Source organism: Ursus arctos, unplaced genomic scaffold, assembly GCF_023065955.2.
Source record: "Ursus arctos isolate Adak ecotype North America unplaced genomic scaffold, UrsArc2.0 scaffold_32, whole genome shotgun sequence".
Lineage (NCBI taxonomy): Eukaryota > Metazoa > Chordata > Mammalia > Carnivora > Ursidae > Ursus > Ursus arctos.
The window spans coordinates 30,823,604-30,851,543 of record NW_026623008.1 but is presented as its reverse complement, the minus strand read 5'-3'; the positions used below and the strand labels follow the sequence as shown (position 1 = coordinate 30,851,543).

At 47.4% G+C, this 27,940-nt stretch overlaps 1 protein-coding gene across 1 annotated transcript in view; it reads right to left on the bottom strand.

The window, feature by feature from the left end:
- LOC113250069 (uncharacterized) overlaps positions 1-27,940 on the bottom strand; it is a 59,194-nt gene that overhangs the window by 7,930 nt on the left and 23,324 nt on the right. The window contains exons 5-40 of the mRNA XM_057305362.1: positions 24,620-24,672; positions 24,185-24,209; positions 23,500-23,564; positions 22,985-23,015; positions 22,018-22,094; positions 21,404-21,428; positions 20,709-20,773; positions 20,090-20,114; positions 19,397-19,461; positions 18,774-18,804; positions 17,844-17,920; positions 17,230-17,254; positions 16,534-16,598; positions 15,915-15,939; positions 15,212-15,276; positions 14,587-14,617; positions 13,654-13,730; positions 13,040-13,064; positions 12,345-12,409; positions 11,726-11,750; positions 11,033-11,097; positions 10,410-10,440; positions 9,480-9,556; positions 8,866-8,890; positions 8,170-8,234; positions 7,551-7,575; positions 6,854-6,918; positions 6,229-6,259; positions 5,297-5,373; positions 4,683-4,707; positions 3,988-4,052; positions 3,369-3,393; positions 2,676-2,740; positions 2,053-2,083; positions 1,124-1,200; positions 510-534 (exon numbers count right to left, since the gene is read on the bottom strand). Of these exons, the coding sequence (XP_057161345.1) occupies positions 510-534; positions 1,124-1,200; positions 2,053-2,083; positions 2,676-2,740; positions 3,369-3,393; positions 3,988-4,052; positions 4,683-4,707; positions 5,297-5,373; positions 6,229-6,259; positions 6,854-6,918; positions 7,551-7,575; positions 8,170-8,234; positions 8,866-8,890; positions 9,480-9,556; positions 10,410-10,440; positions 11,033-11,097; positions 11,726-11,750; positions 12,345-12,409; positions 13,040-13,064; positions 13,654-13,730; positions 14,587-14,617; positions 15,212-15,276; positions 15,915-15,939; positions 16,534-16,598; positions 17,230-17,254; positions 17,844-17,920; positions 18,774-18,804; positions 19,397-19,461; positions 20,090-20,114; positions 20,709-20,773; positions 21,404-21,428; positions 22,018-22,094; positions 22,985-23,015; positions 23,500-23,564; positions 24,185-24,209; positions 24,620-24,672 (1,716 nt within the window). The remainder of the gene's footprint in view (positions 1-509; positions 535-1,123; positions 1,201-2,052; positions 2,084-2,675; positions 2,741-3,368; positions 3,394-3,987; positions 4,053-4,682; positions 4,708-5,296; positions 5,374-6,228; positions 6,260-6,853; positions 6,919-7,550; positions 7,576-8,169; positions 8,235-8,865; positions 8,891-9,479; positions 9,557-10,409; positions 10,441-11,032; positions 11,098-11,725; positions 11,751-12,344; positions 12,410-13,039; positions 13,065-13,653; positions 13,731-14,586; positions 14,618-15,211; positions 15,277-15,914; positions 15,940-16,533; positions 16,599-17,229; positions 17,255-17,843; positions 17,921-18,773; positions 18,805-19,396; positions 19,462-20,089; positions 20,115-20,708; positions 20,774-21,403; positions 21,429-22,017; positions 22,095-22,984; positions 23,016-23,499; positions 23,565-24,184; positions 24,210-24,619; positions 24,673-27,940) is intronic.

The window sequence follows — 27,940 nt, the reverse complement described above, 5'->3', positions numbered from 1 at the left end:
CTGCTGGGCCACCCACTGCAGTAAGGCTCTAAAGTGCGCAGTGTGATGACATGGCTTTGGAGAAGGGTGACATCATGCAGTATCTGTCTGACATATCTCCTGGAGAAACACCTTTCTCTCTCTTTCTCCCCCTCTCTGTCTTTCTCGGTCACCTCTCTCTTTGTCTTTGTCTCTCTATGTCTCTCTGTCTTTCTATCTGTCTTTGTCCCTCTCTATCTCACACACACACACACACACACACACACACTCACAATCACACCACATAGAGCCACAAAACACACCCCAACACCATGCCTCACGCACACACACCCACACCTCACACAGGGAATACAATGGCTTCCTGGGACTGTAGACACATGGACACACTTTTTCACCTGGGAAATCTCCTGTCCACCACACCCCCACAACCCAATCAGGGCGGCTCGCCAGACTGAGGATTGCAAGGATGCCCCACCTGCATTAACATCTAGAGTTTTGTTTCAGGAAGAGGCTGATTCCAGAATACGTACCGCATTCACCAGATGCTCCTGTCCCCTGCAGGTACAGAAAAGAGGACACCGTGAGGCCCAGGTCATGCTACACACTGTCTGTGTGAGCTTTATTTCCCTCAATGACTTTAGGAACCCAGATGGAACACAGTGGTTGAGTCCAACGACCCCAAAGAAGTGAACTGGGGATGCCTTAGGAAGTTGTTTTTCCTGGGGGACATGTCTGTCCAGTCCATTCAGGACGGTGACTACAAAATGCTTCATCCAAGCAGGAGAAAGTGTTACTGAGGGACAGGATCCTACCACAGTGTTTAGAACCACGTTTGGTGTCGCCAATGCTAAATGTCCTCTCGAATCAGCTAACGGTTGGCAGAGACAACCACTCAACGGTCTCCCCACCAGGGAAATTCCATATGTAGAATCTCAAAACCATATATAGCTTTTTACGTAAAATCTGTATATAAAAATAATTTCATTTCCATATACAAGCAGTTGACATTAGGAAAATGATTTTTGTTTTAGTATTATGTTCAATTCGCCAACACAGAGTATACTGTCTGAATTTCATCTGAATTTGATTGGAAAGAAACCCAGAAAGCAACATTTGTTCCTCGTGGATAGACAGGCGAGCTCACCTTGTCAGGAGGCAGGCCCTCCTCCTCTGGGATCCTCTGATACAGCCAGGACCAGACAGCGCCATCATCAGTCACATCTAGAAGGACACAGAGTACCTGTCAGCGTATTGGTGGTGCTGCTCAAGTTTGATGCGGGGAGGGGAGCCTGGGTGGCTCAGTCGGTGAACCATCTGCCTTCAGCTCAAGTCAGGACCGCAGGGTCCTGGGATCGAGTCCCGCATGGGGCTTCTGCTCAGCAAGGGTCTGCTTTTATCTCTCCCTCTGCCCCTCTCACCTGTTTGTGCTCTCACTCACTCTCTCTCAAATAAATAACATCTTAAAAAAAAAAGAGAATGCCTCGAAGAGTATTGCTCACTATGAATGGGGTTAGAGCATATGGAGGCATTTGGTTCCCAGGCATGGGCTGAACGCCACCACTGGGCCTCCTGCGCTAATAGGCCTAAAATGTGTGCCCTGTGATGAGATTTCTTTATCTCATCTTGTCTTTTCTTCTCTTTTTTTTTTTTTTCTTTGAGAATGTGGACAATGGGAATTGTGCAGTGGCAGTGGGATACACCTCCTGGAGACATATGCAATCTCTCTCTCACTCTTTCCATCTCTCCCTCTCCCTCTCTGCATCTCTCTGTCTGTGTCTGTCTCTCCCTGTCTCCCACACAAAATCACACACTCACAATCACACCACATAGAGCCACAAAAGAAACCCCAACCCCAAGCCTCATGAACACACACCCACACCACACACAGGGAATACAATGGCTTCCTAGGACTGTAGACACATGGACACATTTTTTCACCTGGGAAATCTCTGGTGCCCCACACCCCCACAACCCAATCAGGGCGGCTCGCCAGACTGAGGATTGCAAGGATGCCCCACCTGCATTAACATCTAGAGTTTTATCTCAGGAAGAGGCTGATTCCAGAATACGTACCGCTCTCGCTGGTGATGGTTGAAGGTGTCACCTGCAGGTACAGAAAAGAGGACACCGTGAGGCTCAGGTCATGCTACACACTGTCTGTGTGCATGAGCTTTATTTCCCTCAATGACTTTAGGAACCCAGATGGAACACAGTGGTTGAGTCCAACGACCCCAAAGTAAGTGAACTGGATGCCTTAGGAAGTTGTTTGTCCTGGGGGACATGTCTGTCCAGTCCATTCAGGACGGTGACTACAAAATCCTTCATCCAAGCAGGAGAAAGTGTTACTGAGGGACAGGATCCTACCACAGCGTTTAGAACCACGTTTGGTGTCGCCAATGCTAAATGTCCTCGCGAATCAGCTAACGGTTGGCAGAGACAACCACTCAATGCTCTCCCCACCAGGGAAGTTCCTTGTGTAGAATCTCAAAAGTACATATAGCTTTTTACATAAAATCTGTATATAAAAATAATTTCATTTCCATATACAAGCAGTTGACATTAGGAAAATGATTTTTGTTTTAGTATTATGTTCAATTCGCCAACACAGAATATACTGTCTGAATTTCATCTGAATTTGATTGGAAAGAAACCAAGAAAGCAACATCTGTTCCTCGTACAAAGAACTTCTAGCTCACCAAGGCGAGAGGTGTGCCTCCGGCGCTGTCTCCTTTGATGGGATCCAGGGCTTCCTCCAAGGCATCTAGGACACAGAGTACCCGTCAGCACATTCCTCTTGTTGCCCAAGAAAATTCATGGAATGTTGCTTGATATGGGCACGAGGCTGGGGTGTATGGAGCCAGCTGGTTTCCAAGCATGGACTGAAGTGGCCCTGCTGGGCCACCCACTGCAGTAAGGCTCTAAAGTGCGCAGTGTGATGACATGGCTTTGGAGAAGGGTGACATCATGCAGTATCTGTCTGACATATCTCCTGGAGAAACACCTTTCTCTCTCTTTCTCCCCCTCTCTGTCTCTCTTTCTCGGTCATCTCTCTCTTTGTCTTTGTCTCTCTATGTCTCTCTGTCTTTCTGTCTTTGTTCCTCTCTCTCTCTCTCTCACACACACACACTCACAATCACACCACATAGAGCCAAAAAAGACACCCCAACAGCATGCCTCACGCACACACACCCACACCACACACAGGGAATACAATGGCTTCCTAGGACTGTAGACACATGGACACACTTTTTCACCTGGGAAATCTCCTGTCCACCACACCCCCACAACCCAATCAGGGCGGCTCGCCAGACTGAGGATTGCAAGCATGCCCCACCTGCATTAACATCTAGTGTTTTGTCTCAGGAAGAGGCTGATTCCAGAATACGTACCGCATTCACCAGATGCTCCTGTCCCCTGCAGGTACAGAAAAGAGGACACCGTGAGGCTCAGGTCATGCTACACACTGTCTGTGTGCATGAGCTTTATTTCCCTCAATGACTTTAGGAACCCAGATGGAACACAGTGGTTGAGTCCAACGACCCCAAAGTAAGTGAACTGGGGATGCCTTAGGAAGTTGTTTTTCCTGGGGGACATGTCTGTCCAGTCCATTCAGGACGGTGACTACAAAATGCTTCATCCAAGCAGGAGAAAGTGTTACTGAGGGACAGGATCCTACCACAGCGTTTAGAACCACGTTTGGTGTCGCCAATGCTAAATGTCCTCTCGAATCAGCTAACGGTTGGCAGAGACAACCACTCAACGCTCTCCCCACCAGGGAAGTTCCATATGTAGAATCTCAAAAGTACATATAGCTTTTTACATAAAATCTGTATATAAAAATAATTTCATTTCCATATACAAGCAGTTGACATTAGGAAAATGATTTTTGTTTTAGTATTATGTTCAATTCGCCAACACAGAGTGTACTGTCTGAATTTCATCTGAATTCGATTGGAAAGAAACCAAGAAAGCAACATCTGTTCCTCGGACAAAGAACTTCTAGCTCACCATGGTGAGAGGTGTGCCTCCGGCGCTGTCTCCTTTGATGGGATCCAGGGCTTCCTCCAAGGCATCTAGGACACAGAGTACCCGTCAGCACATTCCTCTTGTTGCTCAAGAATATTCATGGAATGTTGCTTGATATGGGCACGAGGCTGGGGTGTATGGAGCCAGCTGGTTTCCAAGCATGGACTGAAGTGGCCCTGCTGGGCCACCCACTGCAGTAAGGCTCTAAAGTGCGCAGTGTGATGACATGGCTTTGGAGAAGGGTGACATCACGCAGTATCTGTCTGACATATCTCCTGGAGAAACACCTTTCTCTCTCTTTCTCCCCCTCTCTGGCTCTCTTTCTCGGTCACCTCTCTCTTTGTCTTTGTCTCTCTATGTCTCTCTGTCTTTCTATCGGTCTTTGTCCCTCTCTCTCTCTCTCACACACACACACTCACAATCACACCACATAGAGCCACAAAACACACCCTAACACCATGCCTCACACACACACACCCACACCACACACAGGGAATACAATGGCTTCCTAGGACTGTAGACACATGGACACATTTTTTCACCTGGGAAATCTCCTGTCCACCACACCCCCACAACCCAATCAGGGCGGCTCGCCAGACTGAGGATTGCAAGGATGCCCCACCTGCATTAACATCTAGAGTTTTGTTTCAGGAAGATGCTGATTCCAGAATACGTACCGCATTCACCAGATGCTCCTGTCCCCTGCAGGTACAGAAAAGAGGACACCGTGAGGCTCAGGTCATGCTACACACTGTCTGTGTGAGCTTTATTTCCCTCAATGACTTTAGGAACCCAGATGGAACACAGTGGTTAAGTCCAATGACTCCAAAGAAGTGAACTGGGGATGCCTTAGGAAGTTGTTTTTCCTGGGGGACATGTCTGTCCAGTCCATTCAGGACGGTGACTACAAAATGCTTCATCCAAAAGCAGGAGAAAGTGTTACTGAGGGACGGGATCCTACCACAGCGTTTAGAACCACGTTTGGTGTCGCCAATGCTAAATGTCCTCTCGAATCAGCTAACGGTTGGCAGAGACAACCACTCAACACTCTCCCCACCAGGGAAATTCCATATGTAGAATCTCAAAAGTATATATAGCTTTTTACATAAAATCTGTATATAAAAATAATTTCATTTCCATATACAAGCAGTTGACATTAGGAAAATGATTTTTGTTTTAGTATTATGTTCAATTCGCCAACACAGAGTATACTGTCTGAATCATCTGAATTTGATTGGAAAGAAACCCAGAGAGCAACATTTGTTCCTCGGGGATAGACAGGCGAGCTCACCTTGTCAGGAGGCAGGCCCTCCTCCTCTGGGATCCTCTGATACAGCCAGGACCAGACAGCGCCATCATCAGTCACATCTAGAAGGACACAGAGCACCTGTCAGCGTATTGGTGGTGCTGCTCAAGAATGATGCGGGGAGGGGCGCCTGGGTGGCTCAGTCGGTGAACCATCTGCCTTCAGCTCAAGTCAGGACCGCAGGGTCCTGGGATCGAATCCCGCATGGGGCTTCTGCTCAGCAAGGGTCTGCTTTTCTCTCTCCCTCTGCCCCTCTCACCTGTTTGTGCTCTCACTCACTCTCTCTCAAATAAATAAAATCTTAAAAAAAAAAAAAAAGAATGCCTCGAGGTGTATTGCTCACTATGAATGGGGTTAGAGCATATGGAGGCATTTGGTTCCTAGGCATGGGCTGAACGCCACCACTGGGCCTCCTGCGCTAATAGGGCTAAAATGTGTGCCCTGTGATGAGATTTCTTTATCTCATCTTGTCTTTTCTTCTCTCTTTTTTTTTTTTCTTTGAGAATGTGGACAATGGGAATTGTGCAGTGGCAGTGGGATACACCTCCTGGAGACATATGCAATCTCTCTCTCACTCTTTCCATCTCTCCCTCTCCCTCTCTGCATCTCTCTGTCTGTGTCTGTCTCTCCCTGTCTCCCACACAAAATCACACACTCACAATCACACCACATAGAGCCACAAAAGAAACCCCAACCCCAAGCCTCATGAACACACACCCACACCACACACAGGGAATACAATGGCTTCCTAGGACTGTAGACACATGGACACATTTTTTCACCTGGGAAATCTCTGGTGCCCCACACCCCCACAACCCAATCAGGGTGGCTCGCCAGACTGAGGATTGCAAGGATGCCCCACCTGCATTAACATCTAGAGTTTTATCTCAGGAAGAGGCTGATTCCAGAATACGTACCGCTCTCGCTGGTGATGGTTGAAGGTGTCACCTGCAGGTACAGAAAAGAGGACACCGTGAGGCTCAGGTCATGCTACACACTGTCTGTGTGCATGAGCTTTATTTCCCTCAATGACTTTAGGAACCCAGATGGAACACAGTGGTTGAGTCCAACGACCCCAAAGTAAGTGAACTGGGGATGCCTTAGGAAGTTGTTTGTCCTGGGGGACATGTCTGTCCAGTCCATTCAGGACGGTGACTACAAAATCCTTCATCCAAGCAGGAGAAAGTGTTACTGAGGGACAGGATCCTACCACAGCGTTTAGAACCACGTTTGGTGTCGCCAATGCTAAATGTCCTCTCGAATCAGCTAACGGTTGGCAGAGACAACCACTCAACGCTCTCCCCACCAGGGAAGTTCCATATGTAGAATCTCAAAAGTACATATAGCTTTTTACATAAAATCTGTATATAAAAATAATTTCATTTCCATATACAAGCAGTTGACATTAGGAAAATGACTTTTGTTTTAGTATTATGTTCAATTCGCCAACACAGAATATACTGTCTGAATTTCATCTGAATTTGATTGGAAAGAAACCAAGAAAGCAACATCTGTTCCTCGTACAAAGAACTTCTAGCTCACCAAGGCGAGAGGTGTGCCTCCGGCGCTGTCTCCTTTGATGGGATCCAGGGCTTCCTCCAAGGCATCTAGGACACAGAGTACCCGTCAGCACATTCCTCTTGTTGCCCAAGAAAATTCATGGAATGTTGCTTGATATGGGCACGAGGCTGGGGTGTATGGAGCCAGCTGGTTTCCAAGCATGGACTGAAGTGGCCCTGCTGGGCCACCCACTGCAGTAAGGCTCTAAAGTGCGCAGTGTGATGACATGGCTTTGGAGAAGGGTGACATCATGCAGTATCTGTCTGACATATCTCCTGGAGAAACACCTCTCTCTCTCTTTCTCCCCCTCTCTGTCTCTCTTTCTCGGTCATCTCTCTCTTTGTCTTTGTCTCTCTATGTCTCTCTGTCTTTCTGTCTTTGTTCCTCTCTCTCTCTCTCACACACACACACACACACTCACAATCACACCACATAGAGCCACAAAACACACCCCAACACCATGCCTCACGCACACACACCCACACCACACACAGGGAATACAATGGCTTCCTGGGACTGTAGACACATGGACACACTTTTTCACCTGGGAAATCTCCTGTCCACCACACCCCCACAACCCAATCAGGGCGGCTCGCCAGACTGAGGATTGCAAGGATGCCCCACCTGCATTAACATCTAGTGTTTTGTCTCAGGAAGAGGCTGATTCCAGAATACGTACCGCATTCACCAGATGCTCCTGTCCCCTGCAGGTACAGAAAAGAGGACACCGTGAGGCTCAGGTCATGCTACACACTGTCTGTGTGCATGAGCTTTATTTCCCTCAATGACTTTAGGAACCCAGATGGAACACAGTGGTTGAGTCCAACGACCCCAAAGTAAGTGAACTGGGGATGCCTTAGGAAGTTGTTTTTCCTGGGGGACATGTCTGTCCAGTCCATTCAGGACGGTGACTACAAAATGCTTCATCCAAGCAGGAGAAAGTGTTACTGAGGGACAGGATCCTACCACAGCGTTTAGAACCACGTTTGGTGTCGCCAATGCTAAATGTCCTCTCGAATCAGCTAACGGTTGGCAGAGACAACCACTCAACGCTCTCCCCACCAGGGAAGTTCCATATGTAGAATCTCAAAAGTACATATAGCTTTTTACATAAAATCTGTATATAAAAATAATTTCATTTCCATATACAAGCAGTTGACATTAGGAAAATGATTTTTGTTTTAGTATTATGTTCAATTCGCCAACACAGAGTATACTGTCTGAATTTCATCTGAATTCGATTGGAAAGAAACCAAGAAAGCAACATCTGTTCCTCGGACAAAGAACTTCTAGCTCACCATGGTGAGAGGTGTGCCTCCGGCGCTGTCTCCTTTGATGGGATCCAGGGCTTCCTCCAAGGCATCTAGGACACAGAGTACCCGTCAGCACATTCCTCTTGTTGCTCAAGAATATTCATGGAATGTTGCTTGATATGGGCACGAGGCTGGGGTGTATGGAGCCAGCTGGTTTCCAAGCATGAACTGAAGTGGCCCTGCTGGGCCACCCACTGCAGTAAGGCTCTAAAGTGCGCAGTGTGATGACATGGCTTTGGAGAAGGGTGACATCATGCAGTATCTGTCTGACATATCTCCTGGAGAAACACCTTTCTCTCTCTTTCTCCCCCTGTCTCTCTTTCTCGGTCATCTCTCTCTTTGTCTTTGTCTCTCTATGTCTCTCTGTCTTTCTATCGGTCTTTGTCCCTCTCTCTCTCTCACACACACACACACACACACTCACAATCACACCACATAGAGCCACAAAACACACCCCAACACCATGCCTCACGCACACACACCCACACCACACACAGGGAATACAATGGCTTCCTGGGACTGTAGACACATGGACACACTTTTTCACCTGGGAAATCTCCTGTCCACCACCCCCCACAACCCAATCAGGGCGGCTCGCCAGACTGAGGATTGCAAGGATGCCCCACCTGCATTAACATCTAGAGTTTTGTTTCAGGAAGAGGCTGATTCCAGAATACGTACCGCATTCACCAGATGCTCCTGTCCCCTGCAGGTACAGAAAAGAAGACACCGTGAGGCCCAGGTCATGCTACACACTGTCTGTGTGAGCTTTATTTCCCTCAATGACTTTAGGAACCCAGATGGAACACAGTGGTTGAGTCCAACGACCCCAAAGAAGTGAACTGGGGATGCCTTAGGAAGTTGTTTTTCCTGGGGGACATGTCTGTCCAGTCCATTCAGGACGGTGACTACAAAATGCTTCATCCAAGCAGGAGAAAGTGTTACTGAGGGACAGGATCCTACCACAGTGTTTAGAACCACGTTTGGTGTCGCCAATGCTAAATGTCCTCTCGAATCAGCTAACGGTTGGCAGAGACAACCACTCAACGGTCTCCCCACCAGGGAAATTCCATATGTAGAATCTCAAAACCATATATAGCTTTTTACGTAAAATCTGTATATAAAAATAATTTCATTTCCATATACAAGCAGTTGACATTAGGAAAATGATTTTTGTTTTAGTATTATGTTCAATTCGCCAACACAGAGTATACTGTCTGAATTTCATCTGAATTTGATTGGAAAGAAACCCAGAAAGCAACATTTGTTCCTCGTGGATAGACAGGCGAGCTCACCTTGTCAGGAGGCAGGCCCTCCTCCTCTGGGATCCTCTGATACAGCCAGGACCAGACAGCGCCATCATCAGTCACATCTAGAAGGACACAGAGTACCTGTCAGCGTATTGGTGGTGCTGCTCAAGTTTGATGCGGGGAGGGGAGCCTGGGTGGCTCAGTCGGTGAACCATCTGCCTTCAGCTCAAGTCAGGACCGCAGGGTCCTGGGATCGAGTCCCGCATGGGGCTTCTGCTCAGCAAGGGTCTGCTTTTATCTCTCCCTCTGCCCCTCTCACCTGTTTGTGCTCTCACTCACTCTCTCTCAAATAAATAACATCTTAAAAAAAAAAGAGAATGCCTCGAAGAGTATTGCTCACTATGAATGGGGTTAGAGCATATGGAGGCATTTGGTTCCCAGGCATGGGCTGAACGCCACCACTGGGCCTCCTGCGCTAATAGGCCTAAAATGTGTGCCCTGTGATGAGATTTCTTTATCTCATCTTGTCTTTTCTTCTCTTTTTTTTTTTTTTTCTTTGAGAATGTGGACAATGGGAATTGTGCAGTGGCAGTGGGATACACCTCCTGGAGACATATGCAATCTCTCTCTCACTCTTTCCATCTCTCCCTCTCCCTCTCTGCATCTCTCTGTCTGTGTCTGTCTCTCCCTGTCTCCCACACAAAATCACACACTCACAATCACACCACATAGAGCCACAAAAGAAACCCCAACCCCAAGCCTCATGAACACACACCCACACCACACACAGGGAATACAATGGCTTCCTAGGACTGTAGACACATGGACACATTTTTTCACCTGGGAAATCTCTGGTGCCCCACACCCCCACAACCCAATCAGGGCGGCTCGCCAGACTGAGGATTGCAAGGATGCCCCACCTGCATTAACATCTAGAGTTTTATCTCAGGAAGAGGCTGATTCCAGAATACGTACCGCTCTCGCTGGTGATGGTTGAAGGTGTCACCTGCAGGTACAGAAAAGAGGACACCGTGAGGCTCAGGTCATGCTACACACTGTCTGTGTGCATGAGCTTTATTTCCCTCAATGACTTTAGGAACCCAGATGGAACACAGTGGTTGAGTCCAACGACCCCAAAGTAAGTGAACTGGATGCCTTAGGAAGTTGTTTGTCCTGGGGGACATGTCTGTCCAGTCCATTCAGGACGGTGACTACAAAATCCTTCATCCAAGCAGGAGAAAGTGTTAGTGAGGGACAGGATCCTACCACAGCGTTTAGAACCACGTTTGGTGTCGCCAATGCTAAATGTCCTCGCGAATCAGCTAACGGTTGGCAGAGACAACCACTCAATGCTCTCCCCACCAGGGAAGTTCCTTGTGTAGAATCTCAAAAGTACATATAGCTTTTTACATAAAATCTGTATATAAAAATAATTTCATTTCCATATACAAGCAGTTGACATTAGGAAAATGATTTTTGTTTTAGTATTATGTTCAATTCGCCAACACAGAATATACTGTCTGAATTTCATCTGAATTTGATTGGAAAGAAACCAAGAAAGCAACATCTGTTCCTCGTACAAAGAACTTCTAGCTCACCAAGGCGAGAGGTGTGCCTCCGGCGCTGTCTCCTTTGATGGGATCCAGGGCTTCCTCCAAGGCATCTAGGACACAGAGTACCCGTCAGCACATTCCTCTTGTTGCCCAAGAAAATTCATGGAATGTTGCTTGATATGGGCACGAGGCTGGGGTGTATGGAGCCAGCTGGTTTCCAAGCATGGACTGAAGTGGCCCTGCTGGGCCACCCACTGCAGTAAGGCTCTAAAGTGCGCAGTGTGATGACATGGCTTTGGAGAAGGGTGACATCATGCAGTATCTGTCTGACATATCTCCTGGAGAAACACCTTTCTCTCTCTTTCTCCCCCTCTCTGTCTCTCTTTCTCGGTCATCTCTCTCTTTGTCTTTGTCTCTCTATGTCTCTCTGTCTTTCTGTCTTTGTTCCTCTCTCTCTCTCTCACACACACACACACTCACAATCACACCACATAGAGCCAAAAAAGACACCCCAACAGCATGCCTCACGCACACACACCCACACCACACACAGGGAATACAATGGCTTCCTAGGACTGTAGACACATGGACACACTTTTTCACCTGGGAAATCTCCTGTCCACCACACCCCCACAACCCAATCAGGGCGGCTCGCCAGACTGAGGATTGCAAGGATGCCCCACCTGCATTAACATCTAGTGTTTTGTCTCAGGAAGAGGCTGATTCCAGAATACGTACCGCATTCACCAGATGCTCCTGTCCCCTGCAGGTACAGAAAAGAGGACACCGTGAGGCTCAGGTCATGCTACACACTGTCTGTGTGCATGAGCTTTATTTCCCTCAATGACTTTAGGAACCCAGATGGAACACAGTGGTTGAGTCCAACGACCCCAAAGTAAGTGAACTGGGGATGCCTTAGGAAGTTGTTTTTCCTGGGGGACATGTCTGTCCAGTCCATTCAGGACGGTGACTACAAAATGCTTCATCCAAGCAGGAGAAAGTGTTACTGAGGGACAGGATCCTACCACAGCGTTTAGAACCACGTTTGGTGTCGCCAATGCTAAATGTCCTCTCGAATCAGCTAACGGTTGGCAGAGACAACCACTCAACGCTCTCCCCACCAGGGAAGTTCCATATGTAGAATCTCAAAAGTACATATAGCTTTTTACATAAAATCTGTATATAAAAATAATTTCATTTCCATATACAAGCAGTTGACATTAGGAAAATGATTTTTGTTTTAGTATTATGTTCAATTCGCCAACACAGAGTGTACTGTCTGAATTTCATCTGAATTCGATTGGAAAGAAACCAAGAAAGCAACATCTGTTCCTCGGACAAAGAACTTCTAGCTCACCATGGTGAGAGGTGTGCCTCCGGCGCTGTCTCCTTTGATGGGATCCAGGGCTTCCTCCAAGGCATCTAGGACACAGAGTACCCGTCAGCACATTCCTCTTGTTGCTCAAGAATATTCATGGAATGTTGCTTGATATGGGCACGAGGCTGGGGTGTATGGAGCCAGCTGGTTTCCAAGCATGGACTGAAGTGGCCCTGCTGGGCCACCCACTGCAGTAAGGCTCTAAAGTGCGCAGTGTGATGACATGGCTTTGGAGAAGGGTGACATCACGCAGTATCTGTCTGACATATCTCCTGGAGAAACACCTTTCTCTCTCTTTCTCCCCCTCTCTGGCTCTCTTTCTCGGTCACCTCTCTCTTTGTCTTTGTCTCTCTATGTCTCTCTGTCTTTCTATCGGTCTTTGTCCCTCTCTCTCTCTCTCACACACACACACTCACAATCACACCACATAGAGCCACAAAACACACCCTAACACCATGCCTCACACACACACACCCACACCACACACAGGGAATACAATGGCTTCCTAGGACTGTAGACACATGGACACATTTTTTCACCTGGGAAATCTCCTGTCCACCACACCCCCACAACCCAATCAGGGCGGCTCGCCAGACTGAGGATTGCAAGGATGCCCCACCTGCATTAACATCTAGAGTTTTGTTTCAGGAAGATGCTGATTCCAGAATACGTACCGCATTCACCAGATGCTCCTGTCCCCTGCAGGTACAGAAAAGAGGACACCGTGAGGCTCAGGTCATGCTACACACTGTCTGTGTGAGCTTTATTTCCCTCAATGACTTTAGGAACCCAGATGGAACACAGTGGTTAAGTCCAATGACTCCAAAGAAGTGAACTGGGGATGCCTTAGGAAGTTGTTTTTCCTGGGGGACATGTCTGTCCAGTCCATTCAGGACGGTGACTACAAAATGCTTCATCCAAAAGCAGGAGAAAGTGTTACTGAGGGACGGGATCCTACCACAGCGTTTAGAACCACGTTTGGTGTCGCCAATGCTAAATGTCCTCTCGAATCAGCTAACGGTTGGCAGAGACAACCACTCAACACTCTCCCCACCAGGGAAATTCCATATGTAGAATCTCAAAAGTATATATACCTTTTTACATAAAATCTGTATATAAAAATAATTTCATTTCCATATACAAGCAGTTGACATTAGGAAAATGATTTTTGTTTTAGTATTATGTTCAATTCGCCAACACAGAGTATACTGTCTGAATCATCTGAATTTGATTGGAAAGAAACCCAGAGAGCAACATTTGTTCCTCGGGGATAGACAGGCGAGCTCACCTTGTCAGGAGGCAGGCCCTCCTCCTCTGGGATCCTCTGATACAGCCAGGACCAGACAGCGCCATCATCAGTCACATCTAGAAGGACACAGAGCACCTGTCAGCGTATTGGTGGTGCTGCTCAAGAATGATGCGGGGAGGGGCGCCTGGGTGGCTCAGTCGGTGAACCATCTGCCTTCAGCTCAAGTCAGGACCGCAGGGTCCTGGGATCGAATCCCGCATGGGGCTTCTGCTCAGCAAGGGTCTGCTTTTCTCTCTCCCTCTGCCCCTCTCACCTGTTTGTGCTCTCACTCACTCTCTCTCAAATAAATAAAATCTTAAAAAAAAAAAAAAAAGAATGCCTCGAGGTGTATTGCTCACTATGAATGGGGTTAGAGCATATGGAGGCATTTGGTTCCTAGGCATGGGCTGAACGCCACCACTGGGCCTCCTGCGCTAATAGGGCTAAAATGTGTGCCCTGTGATGAGATTTCTTTATCTCATCTTGTCTTTTCTTCTCTCTTTTTTTTTTTTCTTTGAGAATGTGGACAATGGGAATTGTGCAGTGGCAGTGGGATACACCTCCTGGAGACATATGCAATCTCTCTCTCACTCTTTCCATCTCTCCCTCTCCCTCTCTGCATCTCTCTGTCTGTGTCTGTCTCTCCCTGTCTCCCACACAAAATCACACACTCACAATCACACCACATAGAGCCACAAAAGAAACCCCAACCCCAAGCCTCATGAACACACACCCACACCACACACAGGGAATACAATGGCTTCCTAGGACTGTAGACACATGGACACATTTTTTCACCTGGGAAATCTCTGGTGCCCCACACCCCCACAACCCAATCAGGGTGGCTCGCCAGACTGAGGATTGCAAGGATGCCCCACCTGCATTAACATCTAGAGTTTTATCTCAGGAAGAGGCTGATTCCAGAATACGTACCGCTCTCGCTGGTGATGGTTGAAGGTGTCACCTGCAGGTACAGAAAAGAGGACACCGTGAGGCTCAGGTCATGCTACACACTGTCTGTGTGCATGAGCTTTATTTCCCTCAATGACTTTAGGAACCCAGATGGAACACAGTGGTTGAGTCCAACGACCCCAAAGTAAGTGAACTGGGGATGCCTTAGGAAGTTGTTTGTCCTGGGGGACATGTCTGTCCAGTCCATTCAGGACGGTGACTACAAAATGCTTCATCCAAGCAGGAGAAAGTGTTACTGAGGGACAGGATCCTACCACAGCGTTTAGAACCACGTTTGGTGTCGCCAATGCTAAATGTCCTCTCGAATCAGCTAACGGTTGGCAGAGACAACCACTCAACGCTCTCCCCACCAGGGAAGTTCCATATGTAGAATCTCAAAAGTACATATAGCTTTTTACATAAAATCTGTATATAAAAATAATTTCATTTCCATATACAAGCAGTTGACATTAGGAAAATGACTTTTGTTTTAGTATTATGTTCAATTCGCCAACACAGAATATACTGTCTGAATTTCATCTGAATTTGATTGGAAAGAAACCAAGAAAGCAACATCTGTTCCTCGTACAAAGAACTTCTAGCTCACCAAGGCGAGAGGTGTGCCTCCGGCGCTGTCTCCTTTGATGGGATCCAGGGCTTCCTCCAAGGCATCTAGGACACAGAGTACCCGTCAGCACATTCCTCTTGTTGCCCAAGAAAATTCATGGAATGTTGCTTGATATGGGCACGAGGCTGGGGTGTATGGAGCCAGCTGGTTTCCAAGCATGGACTGAAGTGGCCCTGCTGGGCCACCCACTGCAGTAAGGCTCTAAAGTGCGCAGTGTGATGACATGGCTTTGGAGAAGGGTGACATCATGCAGTATCTGTCTGACATATCTCCTGGAGAAACACCTCTCTCTCTCTTTCTCCCCCTCTCTGTCTCTCTTTCTCGGTCATCTCTCTCTTTGTCTTTGTCTCTCTATGTCTCTCTGTCTTTCTGTCTTTGTTCCTCTCTCTCTCTCTCACACACACACACACACACACACACTCACAATCACACCACATAGAGCCACAAAACACACCCCAACACCATGCCTCACGCACACACACCCACACCACACACAGGGAATACAATGGCTTCCTGGGACTGTAGACACATGGACACACTTTTTCACCTGGGAAATCTCCTGTCCACCACACCCCCACAACCCAATCAGGGCGGCTCGCCAGACTGAGGATTGCAAGGATGCCCCACCTGCATTAACATCTAGTGTTTTGTCTCAGGAAGAGGCTGATTCCAGAATACGTACCGCATTCACCAGATGCTCCTGTCCCCTGCAGGTACAGAAAAGAGGACACCGTGAGGCTCAGGTCATGCTACACACTGTCTGTCTGCATGAGCTTTATTTCCCTCAATGACTTTAGGAACCCAGATGGAACACAGTGGTTGAGTCCAACGACCCCAAAGTAAGTGAACTGGGGATGCCTTAGGAAGTTGTTTTTCCTGGGGGACATGTCTGTCCAGTCCATTCAGGACGGTGACTACAAAATGCTTCATCCAAGCAGGAGAAAGTGTTACTGAGGGACAGGATCCTACCACAGCGTTTAGAACCACGTTTGGTGTCGCCAATGCTAAATGTCCTCTCGAATCAGCTAACGGTTGGCAGAGACAACCACTCAACGCTCTCCCCACCAGGGAAGTTCCATATGTAGAATCTCAAAAGTACATATAGCTTTTTACATAAAATCTGTATATAAAAATAATTTCATTTCCATATACAAGCAGTTGACATTAGGAAAATGATTTTTGTTTTAGTATTATGTTCAATTCGCCAACACAGAGTATACTGTCTGAATTTCATCTGAATTCGATTGGAAAGAAACCAAGAAAGCAACATCTGTTCCTCGGACAAAGAACTTCTAGCTCACCATGGTGAGAGGTGTGCCTCCGGCGCTGTCTCCTTTGATGGGATCCAGGGCTTCCTCCAAGGCATCTAGGACACAGAGTACCCGTCAGCACATTCCTCTTGTTGCTCAAGAATATTCATGGAATGTTGCTTGATATGGGCACGAGGCTGGGGTGTATGGAGCCAGCTGGTTTCCAAGCATGAACTGAAGTGGCCCTGCTGGGCCACCCACTGCAGTAAGGCTCTAAAGTGCGCAGTGTGATGACATGGCTTTGGAGAAGGGTGACATCACGCAGTATCTGTCTGACATATCTCCTGGAGAAACACCTTTCTCTCTCTTTCTCCCCCTGTCTCTCTTTCTCGGTCATCTCTCTCTTTGTCTTTGTCTCTCTATGTCTCTCTGTCTTTCTATCGGTCTTTGTCCCTCTCTCTCTCTCACACACACACACACACACACTCACAATCACACCACATAGAGCCACAAAACACACCCCAACACCATGCCTCACGCACACACACCCACACCACACACAGGGAATACAATGGCTTCCTGGGACTGTAGACACATGGACACACTTTTTCACCTGGGAAATCTCCTGTCCACCACCCCCCACAACCCAATCAGGGCGGCTCGCCAGACTGAGGATTGCAAGGATGCCCCACCTGCATTAACATCTAGAGTTTTGTTTCAGGAAGAGGCTGATTCCAGAATACGTACCGCATTCACCAGATGCTCCTGTCCCCTGCAGGTACAGAAAAGAAGACACCGTGAGGCCCAGGTCATGCTACACACTGTCTGTGTGAGCTTTATTTCCCTCAATGACTTTAGGAACCCAGATGGAACACAGTGGTTGAGTCCAACGACCCCAAAGAAGTGAACTGGGGATGCCTTAGGAAGTTGTTTTTCCTGGGGGACATGTCTGTCCAGTCCATTCAGGACGGTGACTACAAAATGCTTCATCCAAGCAGGAGAAAGTGTTACTGAGGGACAGGATCCTACCACAGTGTTTAGAACCACGTTTGGTGTCGCCAATGCTAAATGTCCTCTCGAATCAGCTAACGGTTGGCAGAGACAACCACTCAACGGTCTCCCCACCAGGGAAATTCCATATGTAGAATCTCAAAACCATATATAGCTTTTTACGTAAAATCTGTATATAAAAATAATTTCATTTCCATATACAAGCAGTTGACATTAGGAAAATGATTTTTGTTTTAGTATTATGTTCAATTCGCCAACACAGAGTATACTGTCTGAATTTCATCTGAATTTGATTGGAAAGAAACCCAGAAAGCAACATTTGTTCCTCGTGGATAGACAGGCGAGCTCACCTTGTCAGGAGGCAGGCCCTCCTCCTCTGGGATCCTCTGATACAGCCAGGACCAGACAGCGCCATCATCAGTCACATCTAGAAGGACACAGAGTACCTGTCAGCGTATTGGTGGTGCTGCTCAAGTTTGATGCGGGGAGGGGAGCCTGGGTGGCTCAGTCGGTGAACCATCTGCCTTCAGCTCAAGTCAGGACCGCAGGGTCCTGGGATCGAGTCCCGCATGGGGCTTCTGCTCAGCAAGGGTCTGCTTTTATCTCTCCCTCTGCCCCTCTCACCTGTTTGTGCTCTCACTCACTCTCTCTCAAATAAATAACATCTTAAAAAAAAAAGAGAATGCCTCGAAGAGTATTGCTCACTATGAATGGGGTTAGAGCATATGGAGGCATTTGGTTCCCAGGCATGGGCTGAACGCCACCACTGGGCCTCCTGCGCTAATAGGCCTAAAATGTGTGCCCTGTGATGAGATTTCTTTATCTCATCTTGTCTTTTCTTCTCTTTTTTTTTTTTTTTCTTTGAGAATGTGGACAATGGGAATTGTGCAGTGGCAGTGGGATACACCTCCTGGAGACATATGCAATCTCTCTCTCACTCTTTCCATCTCTCCCTCTCCCTCTCTGCATCTCTCTGTCTGTGTCTGTCTCTCCCTGTCTCCCACACAAAATCACACACTCACAATCACACCACATAGAGCCACAAAAGAAACCCCAACCCCAAGCCTCATGAACACACACCCACACCACACACAGGGAATACAATGGCTTCCTAGGACTGTAGACACATGGACACATTTTTTCACCTGGGAAATCTCTGGTGCCCCACACCCCCACAACCCAATCAGGGCGGCTCGCCAGACTGAGGATTGCAAGGATGCCCCACCTGCATTAACATCTAGAGTTTTATCTCAGGAAGAGGCTGATTCCAGAATACGTACCGCTCTCGCTGGTGATGGTTGAAGGTGTCACCTGCAGGTACAGAAAAGAGGACACCGTGAGGCTCAGGTCATGCTACACACTGTCTGTGTGCATGAGCTTTATTTCCCTCAATGACTTTAGGAACCCAGATGGAACACAGTGGTTGAGTCCAACGACCCCAAAGTAAGTGAACTGGATGCCTTAGGAAGTTGTTTGTCCTGGGGGACATGTCTGTCCAGTCCATTCAGGACGGTGACTACAAAATCCTTCATCCAAGCAGGAGAAAGTGTTAGTGAGGGACAGGATCCTACCACAGCGTTTAGAACCACGTTTGGTGTCGCCAATGCTAAATGTCCTCGCGAATCAGCTAACGGTTGGCAGAGACAACCACTCAATGCTCTCCCCACCAGGGAAGTTCCTTGTGTAGAATCTCAAAAGTACATATAGCTTTTTACATAAAATCTGTATATAAAAATAATTTCATTTCCATATACAAGCAGTTGACATTAGGAAAATGATTTTTGTTTTAGTATTATGTTCAATTCGCCAACACAGAATATACTGTCTGAATTTCATCTGAATTTGATTGGAAAGAAACCAAGAAAGCAACATCTGTTCCTCGTACAAAGAACTTCTAGCTCACCAAGGCGAGAGGTGTGCCTCCGGCGCTGTCTCCTTTGATGGGATCCAGGGCTTCCTCCAAGGCATCTAGGACACAGAGTACCCATCAGCACATTCCTCTTGTTGCTCAAGAATATTCATGGAATGTTGCTTGATATGGGCACGAGGCTGGGGTGTATGGAGCCAGCTGGTTTCCAAGCATGGACTGAAGTGGCCCTGCTGGGCCACCCACTGCAGTAAGGCTCTAAAGTGCGCAGTGTGATGACATGGCTTTGGAGAAGGGTGACATCATGCAGTATCTGTCTGACATATCTCCTGGAGAAACACCTTTCTCTCTCTTTCTCCCCCTCTCTGTCTCTCTTTCTCGGTCATCTCTCTCTTTGTCTTTGTCTCTCTATGTCTCTCTGTCTTTCTGTCTTTGTTCCTCTCTCTCTCTCTCACACACACACACACTCACAATCACACCACATAGAGCCAAAAAAGACACCCCAACAGCATGCCTCACGCACACACACCCACACCACACACAGGGAATACAATGGCTTCCTAGGACTGTAGACACATGGACACACTTTTTCACCTGGGAAATCTCCTGTCCACCACACCCCCACAACCCAATCAGGGCGGCTCGCCAGACTGAGGATTGCAAGGATGCCCCACCTGCATTAACATCTAGTGTTTTGTCTCAGGAAGAGGCTGATTCCAGAATACGTACCGCATTCACCAGATGCTCCTGTCCCCTGCAGGTACAGAAAAGAGGACACCGTGAGGCTCAGGTCATGCTACACACTGTCTGTGTGCATGAGCTTTATTTCCCTCAATGACTTTAGGAACCCAGATGGAACACAGTGGTTGAGTCCAACGACCCCAAAGTAAGTGAACTGGGGATGCCTTAGGAAGTTGTTTTTCCTGGGGGACATGTCTGTCCAGTCCATTCAGGACGGTGACTACAAAATGCTTCATCCAAGCAGGAGAAAGTGTTACTGAGGGACAGGATCCTACCACAGCGTTTAGAACCACGTTTGGTGTCGCCAATGCTAAATGTCCTCTCGAATCAGCTAACGGTTGGCAGAGACAACCACTCAACGCTCTCCCCACCAGGGAAGTTCCATATGTAGAATCTCAAAAGTACATATAGCTTTTTACATAAAATCTGTATATAAAAATAATTTCATTTCCATATACAAGCAGTTGACATTAGGAAAATGATTTTTGTTTTAGTATTATGTTCAATTCGCCAACACAGAGTGTACTGTCTGAATTTCATCTGAATTTGATTGGAAAGAAACCAAGAAAGCAACATCTGTTCCTCGGACAAAGAACTTCTAGCTCACCATGGTGAGAGGTGTGCCTCCGGCGCTGTCTCCTTTGATGGGATCCAGGGCTTCCTCCAAGGCATCTAGGACACAGAGTACCCGTCAGCACATTCCTCTTGTTGCTCAAGAATATTCATGGAATGTTGCTTGATATGGGCACGAGGCTGGGGTGTATGGAGCCAGCTGGTTTCCAAGCATGGACTGAAGTGGCCCTGCTGGGCCACCCACTGCAGTAAGGCTCTAAAGTGCGCAGTGTGATGACATGGCTTTGGAGAAGGGTGACATCACGCAGTATCTGTCTGACATATCTCCTGGAGAAACACCTTTCTCTCTCTTTCTCCCCCTCTCTGGCTCTCTTTCTCGGTCACCTCTCTCTTTGTCTTTGTCTCTCTATGTCTCTCTGTCTTTCTATCGGTCTTTGTCCCTCTCTCTCTCTCTCACACACACACACTCACAATCACACCACATAGAGCCACAAAACACACCCTAACACCATGCCTCACACACACACACCCACACCACACACAGGGAATACAATGGCTTCCTAGGACTGTAGACACATGGACACATTTTTTCACCTGGGAAATCTCCTGTCCACCACACCCCCACAACCCAATCAGGGCGGCTCGCCAGACTGAGGATTGCAAGGATGCCCCACCTGCATTAACATCTAGAGTTTTGTTTCAGGAAGATGCTGATTCCAGAATACGTACCGCATTCACCAGATGCTCCTGTCCCCTGCAGGTACAGAAAAGAGGACACCGTGAGGCCCAGGTCATGCTACACACTGTCTGTGTGAGCTTTATTTCCCTCAATGACTTTAGGAACCCAGATGGAACACAGTGGTTAAGTCCAATGACTCCAAAGAAGTGAACTGGGGATGCCTTAGGAAGTTGTTTTTCCTGGGGGACATGTCTGTCCAGTCCATTCAGGACGGTGACTACAAAATGCTTCATCCAAAAGCAGGAGAAAGTGTTACTGAGGGACGGGATCCTACCACAGCGTTTAGAACCACGTTTGGTGTCGCCAATGCTAAATGTCCTCTCGAATCAGCTAACGGTTGGCAGAGACAACCACTCAACACTCTCCCCACCAGGGAAATTCCATATGTAGAATCTCAAAAGTATATATAGCTTTTTACATAAAATCTGTATATAAAAATAATTTCATATCCATATACAAGCAGTTGACATTAGGAAAATGATTTTTGTTTTAGTATTATGTTCAATTCGCCAACACAGAGTATACTGTCTGAATCATCTGAATTTGATTGGAAAGAAACCCAGAGAGCAACATTTGTTCCTCGGGGATAGACAGGCGAGCTCACCTTGTCAGGAGGCAGGCCCTCCTCCTCTGGGATCCTCTGATACAGCCAGGACCAGACAGCGCCATCATCAGTCACATCTAGAAGGACACAGAGTACCTGTCAGCGTATTGGTGGTGCTGCTCAAGAATGATGCGGGGAGGGGCGCCTGGGTGGCTCAGTCGGTGAACCATCTGCCTTCAGCTCAAGTCAGGACCGCAGGGTCCTGGGATCGAATCCCGCATGGGGCTTCTGCTCAGCAAGGGTCTGCTTTTCTCTCTCCCTCTGCCCCTCTCACCTGTTTGTGCTCTCACTCACTCTCTCTCAAATAAATAACATCTTAAAAAAAAAAAAAAAGAATGCCTCGAGGTGTATTGGTCACTATGAATGGGGTTAGAGCATATGGAGGCATTTGGTTCCCAGGCATGGGCTGTATGCCCCGCTGGGCCTCCCGCAGTAATAGGGCTAAAATATGTGCCCTGTGATGAGATTTCTTTATCTCATCTTGTCTTTTCTTTTCTTTCTTTTCTTTCTTTTCTTTCTTTCTTTCTTTCTTTCTTTTTTTTTTTTTTTTGAGAATGTGGACAATGGGAATTGTGCAGTGGCAGTGGGATACACCTCCTGGAGACATATGCAATCTCTCTCTCACTCTTTCCAACTCTCCCTCTCCCTCTCTGCATCTCTCTGTCTGTGTCTGTCTCTCCCTGTCTCCCACACAAAATCACACACTCACAATCACACCACATAGAGCCACAAAAGAAACCCCAACCCCAAGCCTCATGAACACACACCCACACCACACACAGGGAATACAATGGCTTCCTAGGACTGTAGACACATGGACACATTTTTTCACCTGGGAAATCTCTGGTGCCCCACACCCCCACAACCCAATCAGGGCGGCTCGCCAGACTGAGGATTGCAAAGATGCCCCACCTGCATTAACATCTAGAGTTTTATCTCAGGAAGAGGCTGATTCCAGAATACGTACCGCTCTCGCTGGTGATGGTTGAAGGTGTCACCTGCAGGTACAGAAAAGAGGACACCGTGAGGCTCAGGTCATGCTACACACTGTCTGTGTGCATGAGCTTTATTTCCCTCAATGACTTTAGGAACCCAGATGGAACACAGTGGTTGAGTCCAACGACCCCAAAGTAAGTGAACTGGGGATGCCTTAGGAAGTTGTTTGTCCTGGGGGACATGTCTGTCCAGTCCATTCAGGACGGTGACTACAAAATGCTTCATCCAAGCAGGAGAAAGTGTTACTGAGGGACAGGATCCTACCACAGCGTTTAGAACCACGTTTGGTGTCGCCAATGGTAAATGTCCTCTCGAATCAGCTAACGGTTGGCAGAGACAACCACTCAATGCTCTCCCAAAAAGGAAAATTATATGAGATCTATATGTATAATCTCAAATATACATTGTCTGATTTTCATCTGAATTTGATTGGAAAGAAACCAAGAAAGCAACATCTGTTCCTCGGACAAAGAACTTCTAGCTCACCATGGCGAGAGGTGTGCCTCCGGCGCTGTCTCCTTTGATGGGATCGATGTCTTCCTCCAAGGTATCTAGGACACAGAGTACCCGTCAGCACATTCCTCTTGTTGCCCAAGAATATTCATGGAATGTTGCTTGATATGGACATGAGGCTGGGGTGTATGGAGCCAGCTGGTTTCCAAGCATGGACTGAAGTGCCCCTGCTGGGCCACCCACTGCAGTAAGGCTCTAAAGAGCGCAGTGTGATGACATGGCTTTGGAGAAGGGTGACATCATGCAGTATCTGTCTGACATATCTCCTGGAGAAACACCTTTCTCTCTCTCTCTGTGTGTCTCTCTCTCTATGTTTCTGTCTTCTCTCTTTCTGTCTCTGTCTTTGTCTCTCTTTCTCTTGCTCTCTCTCTCACACACACACACACTCACAATCACACTACACAAGACACCTAACCTCCAAGCCTCATGCACACACACCCACACCACCCAGGGGGAATGCCTTGTTTTCCTAGGACTGGAGACACATGCACATAGTTTCTCACCTGGAGTCTGCTTTTCCCCACACTCCCAAGCCTCAGTCCTACCAGGGACCTGGAATCAGATGGCTCTCCAGACTGAGGACAGTGAGGACATCCCCCCAACCTGCCTTACCATCTAGAGTTTTTCCTCAGCAAGGGACTGATTCCAGAATACGTACCACCTCCACATGGTTCTGGGGCCACCTGAATTTACAGAAAAGAACACACCCTGAGAGTCAGGTCATATGCATACTGTGTCATCAACGGCTCTCTTGGTGACTATTGAAAACCAAATGAGAAACAGCAGGAAAGACAAAGGCCCGGAAAGGAAGCACAGTGTGCACCCGTGGAAAAGGCATGAGCTTTTCCTGGGGGATGGATCTTTCAAATTCCCTGAAGCACAATTACAAAACTCTTAATTCAGGGAGGAAATACCGCTTCTGAGTAAAAGGTCCCCTACCACACAGTTTACAACCTCCCCTCCCAACACCCCAAGAAAATGGTACCTCACGTCTAAAAACTACACTGTCATGTTGTCATAGCTGAACTCACTTCAAAAAGACGAAACTCAAGTAAGAAACATTTCTTTCTCAGGCAAAGACAGCCAAGCTTACCCTCGATGTGTTGGGCCATGGTGGTTTCTTGCCAAGGTCCTCCTTGGTTGACTCTGAAAGGACACAGAGTAAGTGTCAGTCCATTGTTGGTCCTACTCGGGAATTACTCTATGATCACTGTTGATATGGACACGGGACAAGACTCTATGGGAGTGACTGGCTAAGAAGCATGAGCTGAGCTGCTGCTGGGCCATTCTCCTTGGTGGGTGAGGAAAAGCAAACAAGAGGATGAGAAAACGAAGGAGAAACAGACCTTTGACTTTCTAGCTTAAGGCAACCTGGTCGATGTGAGTCAGTTAGTCTACAAAGAGGTCGCCTGGTTGCACACTGTGGTGTCGTGAGGGAGCCCCACCCCTCCCTCTGCCCGTAGCAAAGTCTCTCTAATTGTTCTGCCAGGACGAAGCTCCTCCAACTGGCCATCTGAACAGGAGACAGACTACAGGACACAGAGTACCTTCCCGCCACGGTGCTCTATCTCATGAATGACTCAGAGAGCTCTGCTTGACTTGAATGACAGAACAGTGGAGATGGATGTGGTTGGTTAAATAGCATGCAGTTGCCAATGGCAAGATTTGATTCCTTCTGGTGGTTGAGTAATTTACAGTGTATCTATATTACAAACTGAGGGCTGCTGAAGGGGGGGTTGGTGAGGGATGTGGTTGGTTTAACAGCATGCACTTGCCAATGACAAGATTTGAGTCCTTCAACAGTTGAGTAATATTCCCATATATCTAGAGAACACACTGAGGCTGCTGAAGTGGGGGGATGGGGTAATTGGGTGATGGGCCTTAAGGAGGGCACTTGATGGAATGACAACTGGCTGTTACCGCAACAGATGAACCACTAAGTTCTACCCCTGAAACTACTAATACAGTATATGTTACCTAATTTGAATTTACATTAAAAAAGAAAAGCCTGCAGTTGGCTATTGGTGAGCCCCCTTCTTCATGGAAGGAGATGCAGAGAAGAGAAGCAGCAAAGAAGGGAGAAACAGAGTCCTGGCTTTGCCATTGAAGGCAAAGGTACACCTGAAACGAATGGAATATGGTGTGTCAGCTCAACTACTTCCATTAAAAAATAATAATGATGAAAAATAAAGACACTCTAAAGACAGAAGATAGTCCAAAAATTTAAAAATATGAAATAAATAAAAATAACATCATTAATCTTATGGTATTTCCCCATCCAGTGTGTGTCTCATGTATGTGTTCACTGAGTCGGGTGGCTCTCCGTGCTAGCAGTAGTCATCCACTAATGGGATGGTCCTTTACAGTGGGAGGCCTGGGTTCCTCCCGACGTCCTCTACCTCAGCTCTGTAAGAGAGGTGCAGGAAAAAGAGCGGACCCTGGGTTAGTAACCAAATGTTACTTGGAGTTCTTATTTGTCCTTGTTGCTTGGGTGTGTCATTGCCAGCACTGGAGGCTTTCTGGGGCTCAGGGGGATCATGCAATCAAAGAGCACTAAACTATCTCTTGATTCCCGTTTGGGGCCAGCCGCTGAGAAGTGACCCAACACTGAGAGAGATTTACCATGTTTTTCAATGTTGTGCCTCCCAGTCTCAAAATCTGTGAGCTGGACAGTTTGGACCTTCTGTGTGCTTTTCACACTAAGGGCTCTGCCCAAGTCTGCCCTCCATGTGACCACTGAGGCCACCTCATAATGGTAGACAGTACTTGGGATCTCTGTAGACTCATGCAGCTCAGATATATACACAGGCCTTGGAAAGATCCTGCGTGGTTTCTGTTGAACCCATGGCTCAGAGCTATGCTTGTCAGTGTGGGAAGTGCAGTTCAGTATCTCAGAGTAGCAGCATGGGTCCAGCCATCTGGGTGCACATTTTGGCATTTCCACTTAAGAGCTTGTGTGCTTGGGCGCATTCAGCTCTGTGCCTCAGTTTCTCCATCTGAATACTGCCCTTAGCAAGCAAAGTACTGCATTGGTGGTGAGGGTTGAATGGTTAGTGTAAGTAAAGCATGCCATGGAAATGCTCAGGAAGGTTCCTTGGAGGTGAAATGTCTCATCTGAGATGCCATAACTCCACAGAACTCAGAGCTGCAGTCAAACTCTGCTGTCCAAGCTCCCAGGCCAGTGCTTTCCCCATGACGCACACCTGCTTTGTCTAAAAAGGACTCCTTTATGTTAAGCCAGACCCGGTGTTTAAGGAGTCACATAAAGGTCTCAGAAATGCTTTTTCTGACTGCCTGAGGACACGCTAAGTGGCCATTTCCCAAAATAATGTGCATGATGCTTCCAGAATGAATTAGTTGCCTGACCTGACAGCTATCTGGTCCAACACGACGAACACCAGTTGACTGGTGGGAGAGAGCTTATGTACCTAACATACTCATGTTCTACAACGTGTGAAACTCTATCATCTTGTGAGATTTCCTCCTCCTACATGTGAGCACCTCAAGCTAAGACCTGTTGCCCAGCCATGCGAGAGACCAGAGCTTCGCCTTTGCACAGCAGGCTGGATGCAGACTCAGGGGACCTGACCTGTGCATTACCTCACAACCACATGAATAGAGGCTCGTGCTTTTCTAAAGCTGGAGCTCTATGTGCACAAGGATGCAATTGTCTACATACAGAAATTCATATGTCTCTTCATCTCAAAATGTTACCTTTTCTTTTTTCTATGTTACTAACTCCCTATGTACATGTGTATCTATCCATCTCTGTCAATGGGTTTCTTGGTCTGTCATTGTGTGTGAAAGCCTGGATACTCAATGGATATATGTAAAAACACATATATTCTCTATTTTCACTAGTCCATACCTCTGGGAGGGTAACACGTTGAGTGAAAGCATATGGCTGATATTTCTGTAAACCTCTAATTTAGGATAACAGCCAATGTAAAAGGTGGAACGTCAAAGAAAACGTGTGTTTTGCTACGTAAGCTGACATCTAGACACAGGCTTCTCGGCTGTTTTTGGAGACCTGGTTATATGAATGGAAGCAGCGTGTGCCCAAATATCTTGAAGTCAAGACACATTTCAGGAGAAGGGAGTTGAAGGCACATGAAGACAAAAGTAGAGGGCTCCACATGCAAGGATCATGGCAATCACTGTCCACCCTACGAACAAGAAAAAGCCTGAAGACACTGAAAAATCAACCACTCTCGGATCCATGGAGAGGGGAGGACACAGGACAAACCATGGCCCTGAGGAGACAGGAAAGGGAACACAGGGAATCCAGGTTTCCTGGAGCACAGACTCTCTAGCAGAATATACTGTTTCTCCAGCTCACCTGGAACATTCAGCAAGAGACCACATGCTGGGCCATAAAACACACCCCAACACATCTCAAAGAGTAGAAGCAATA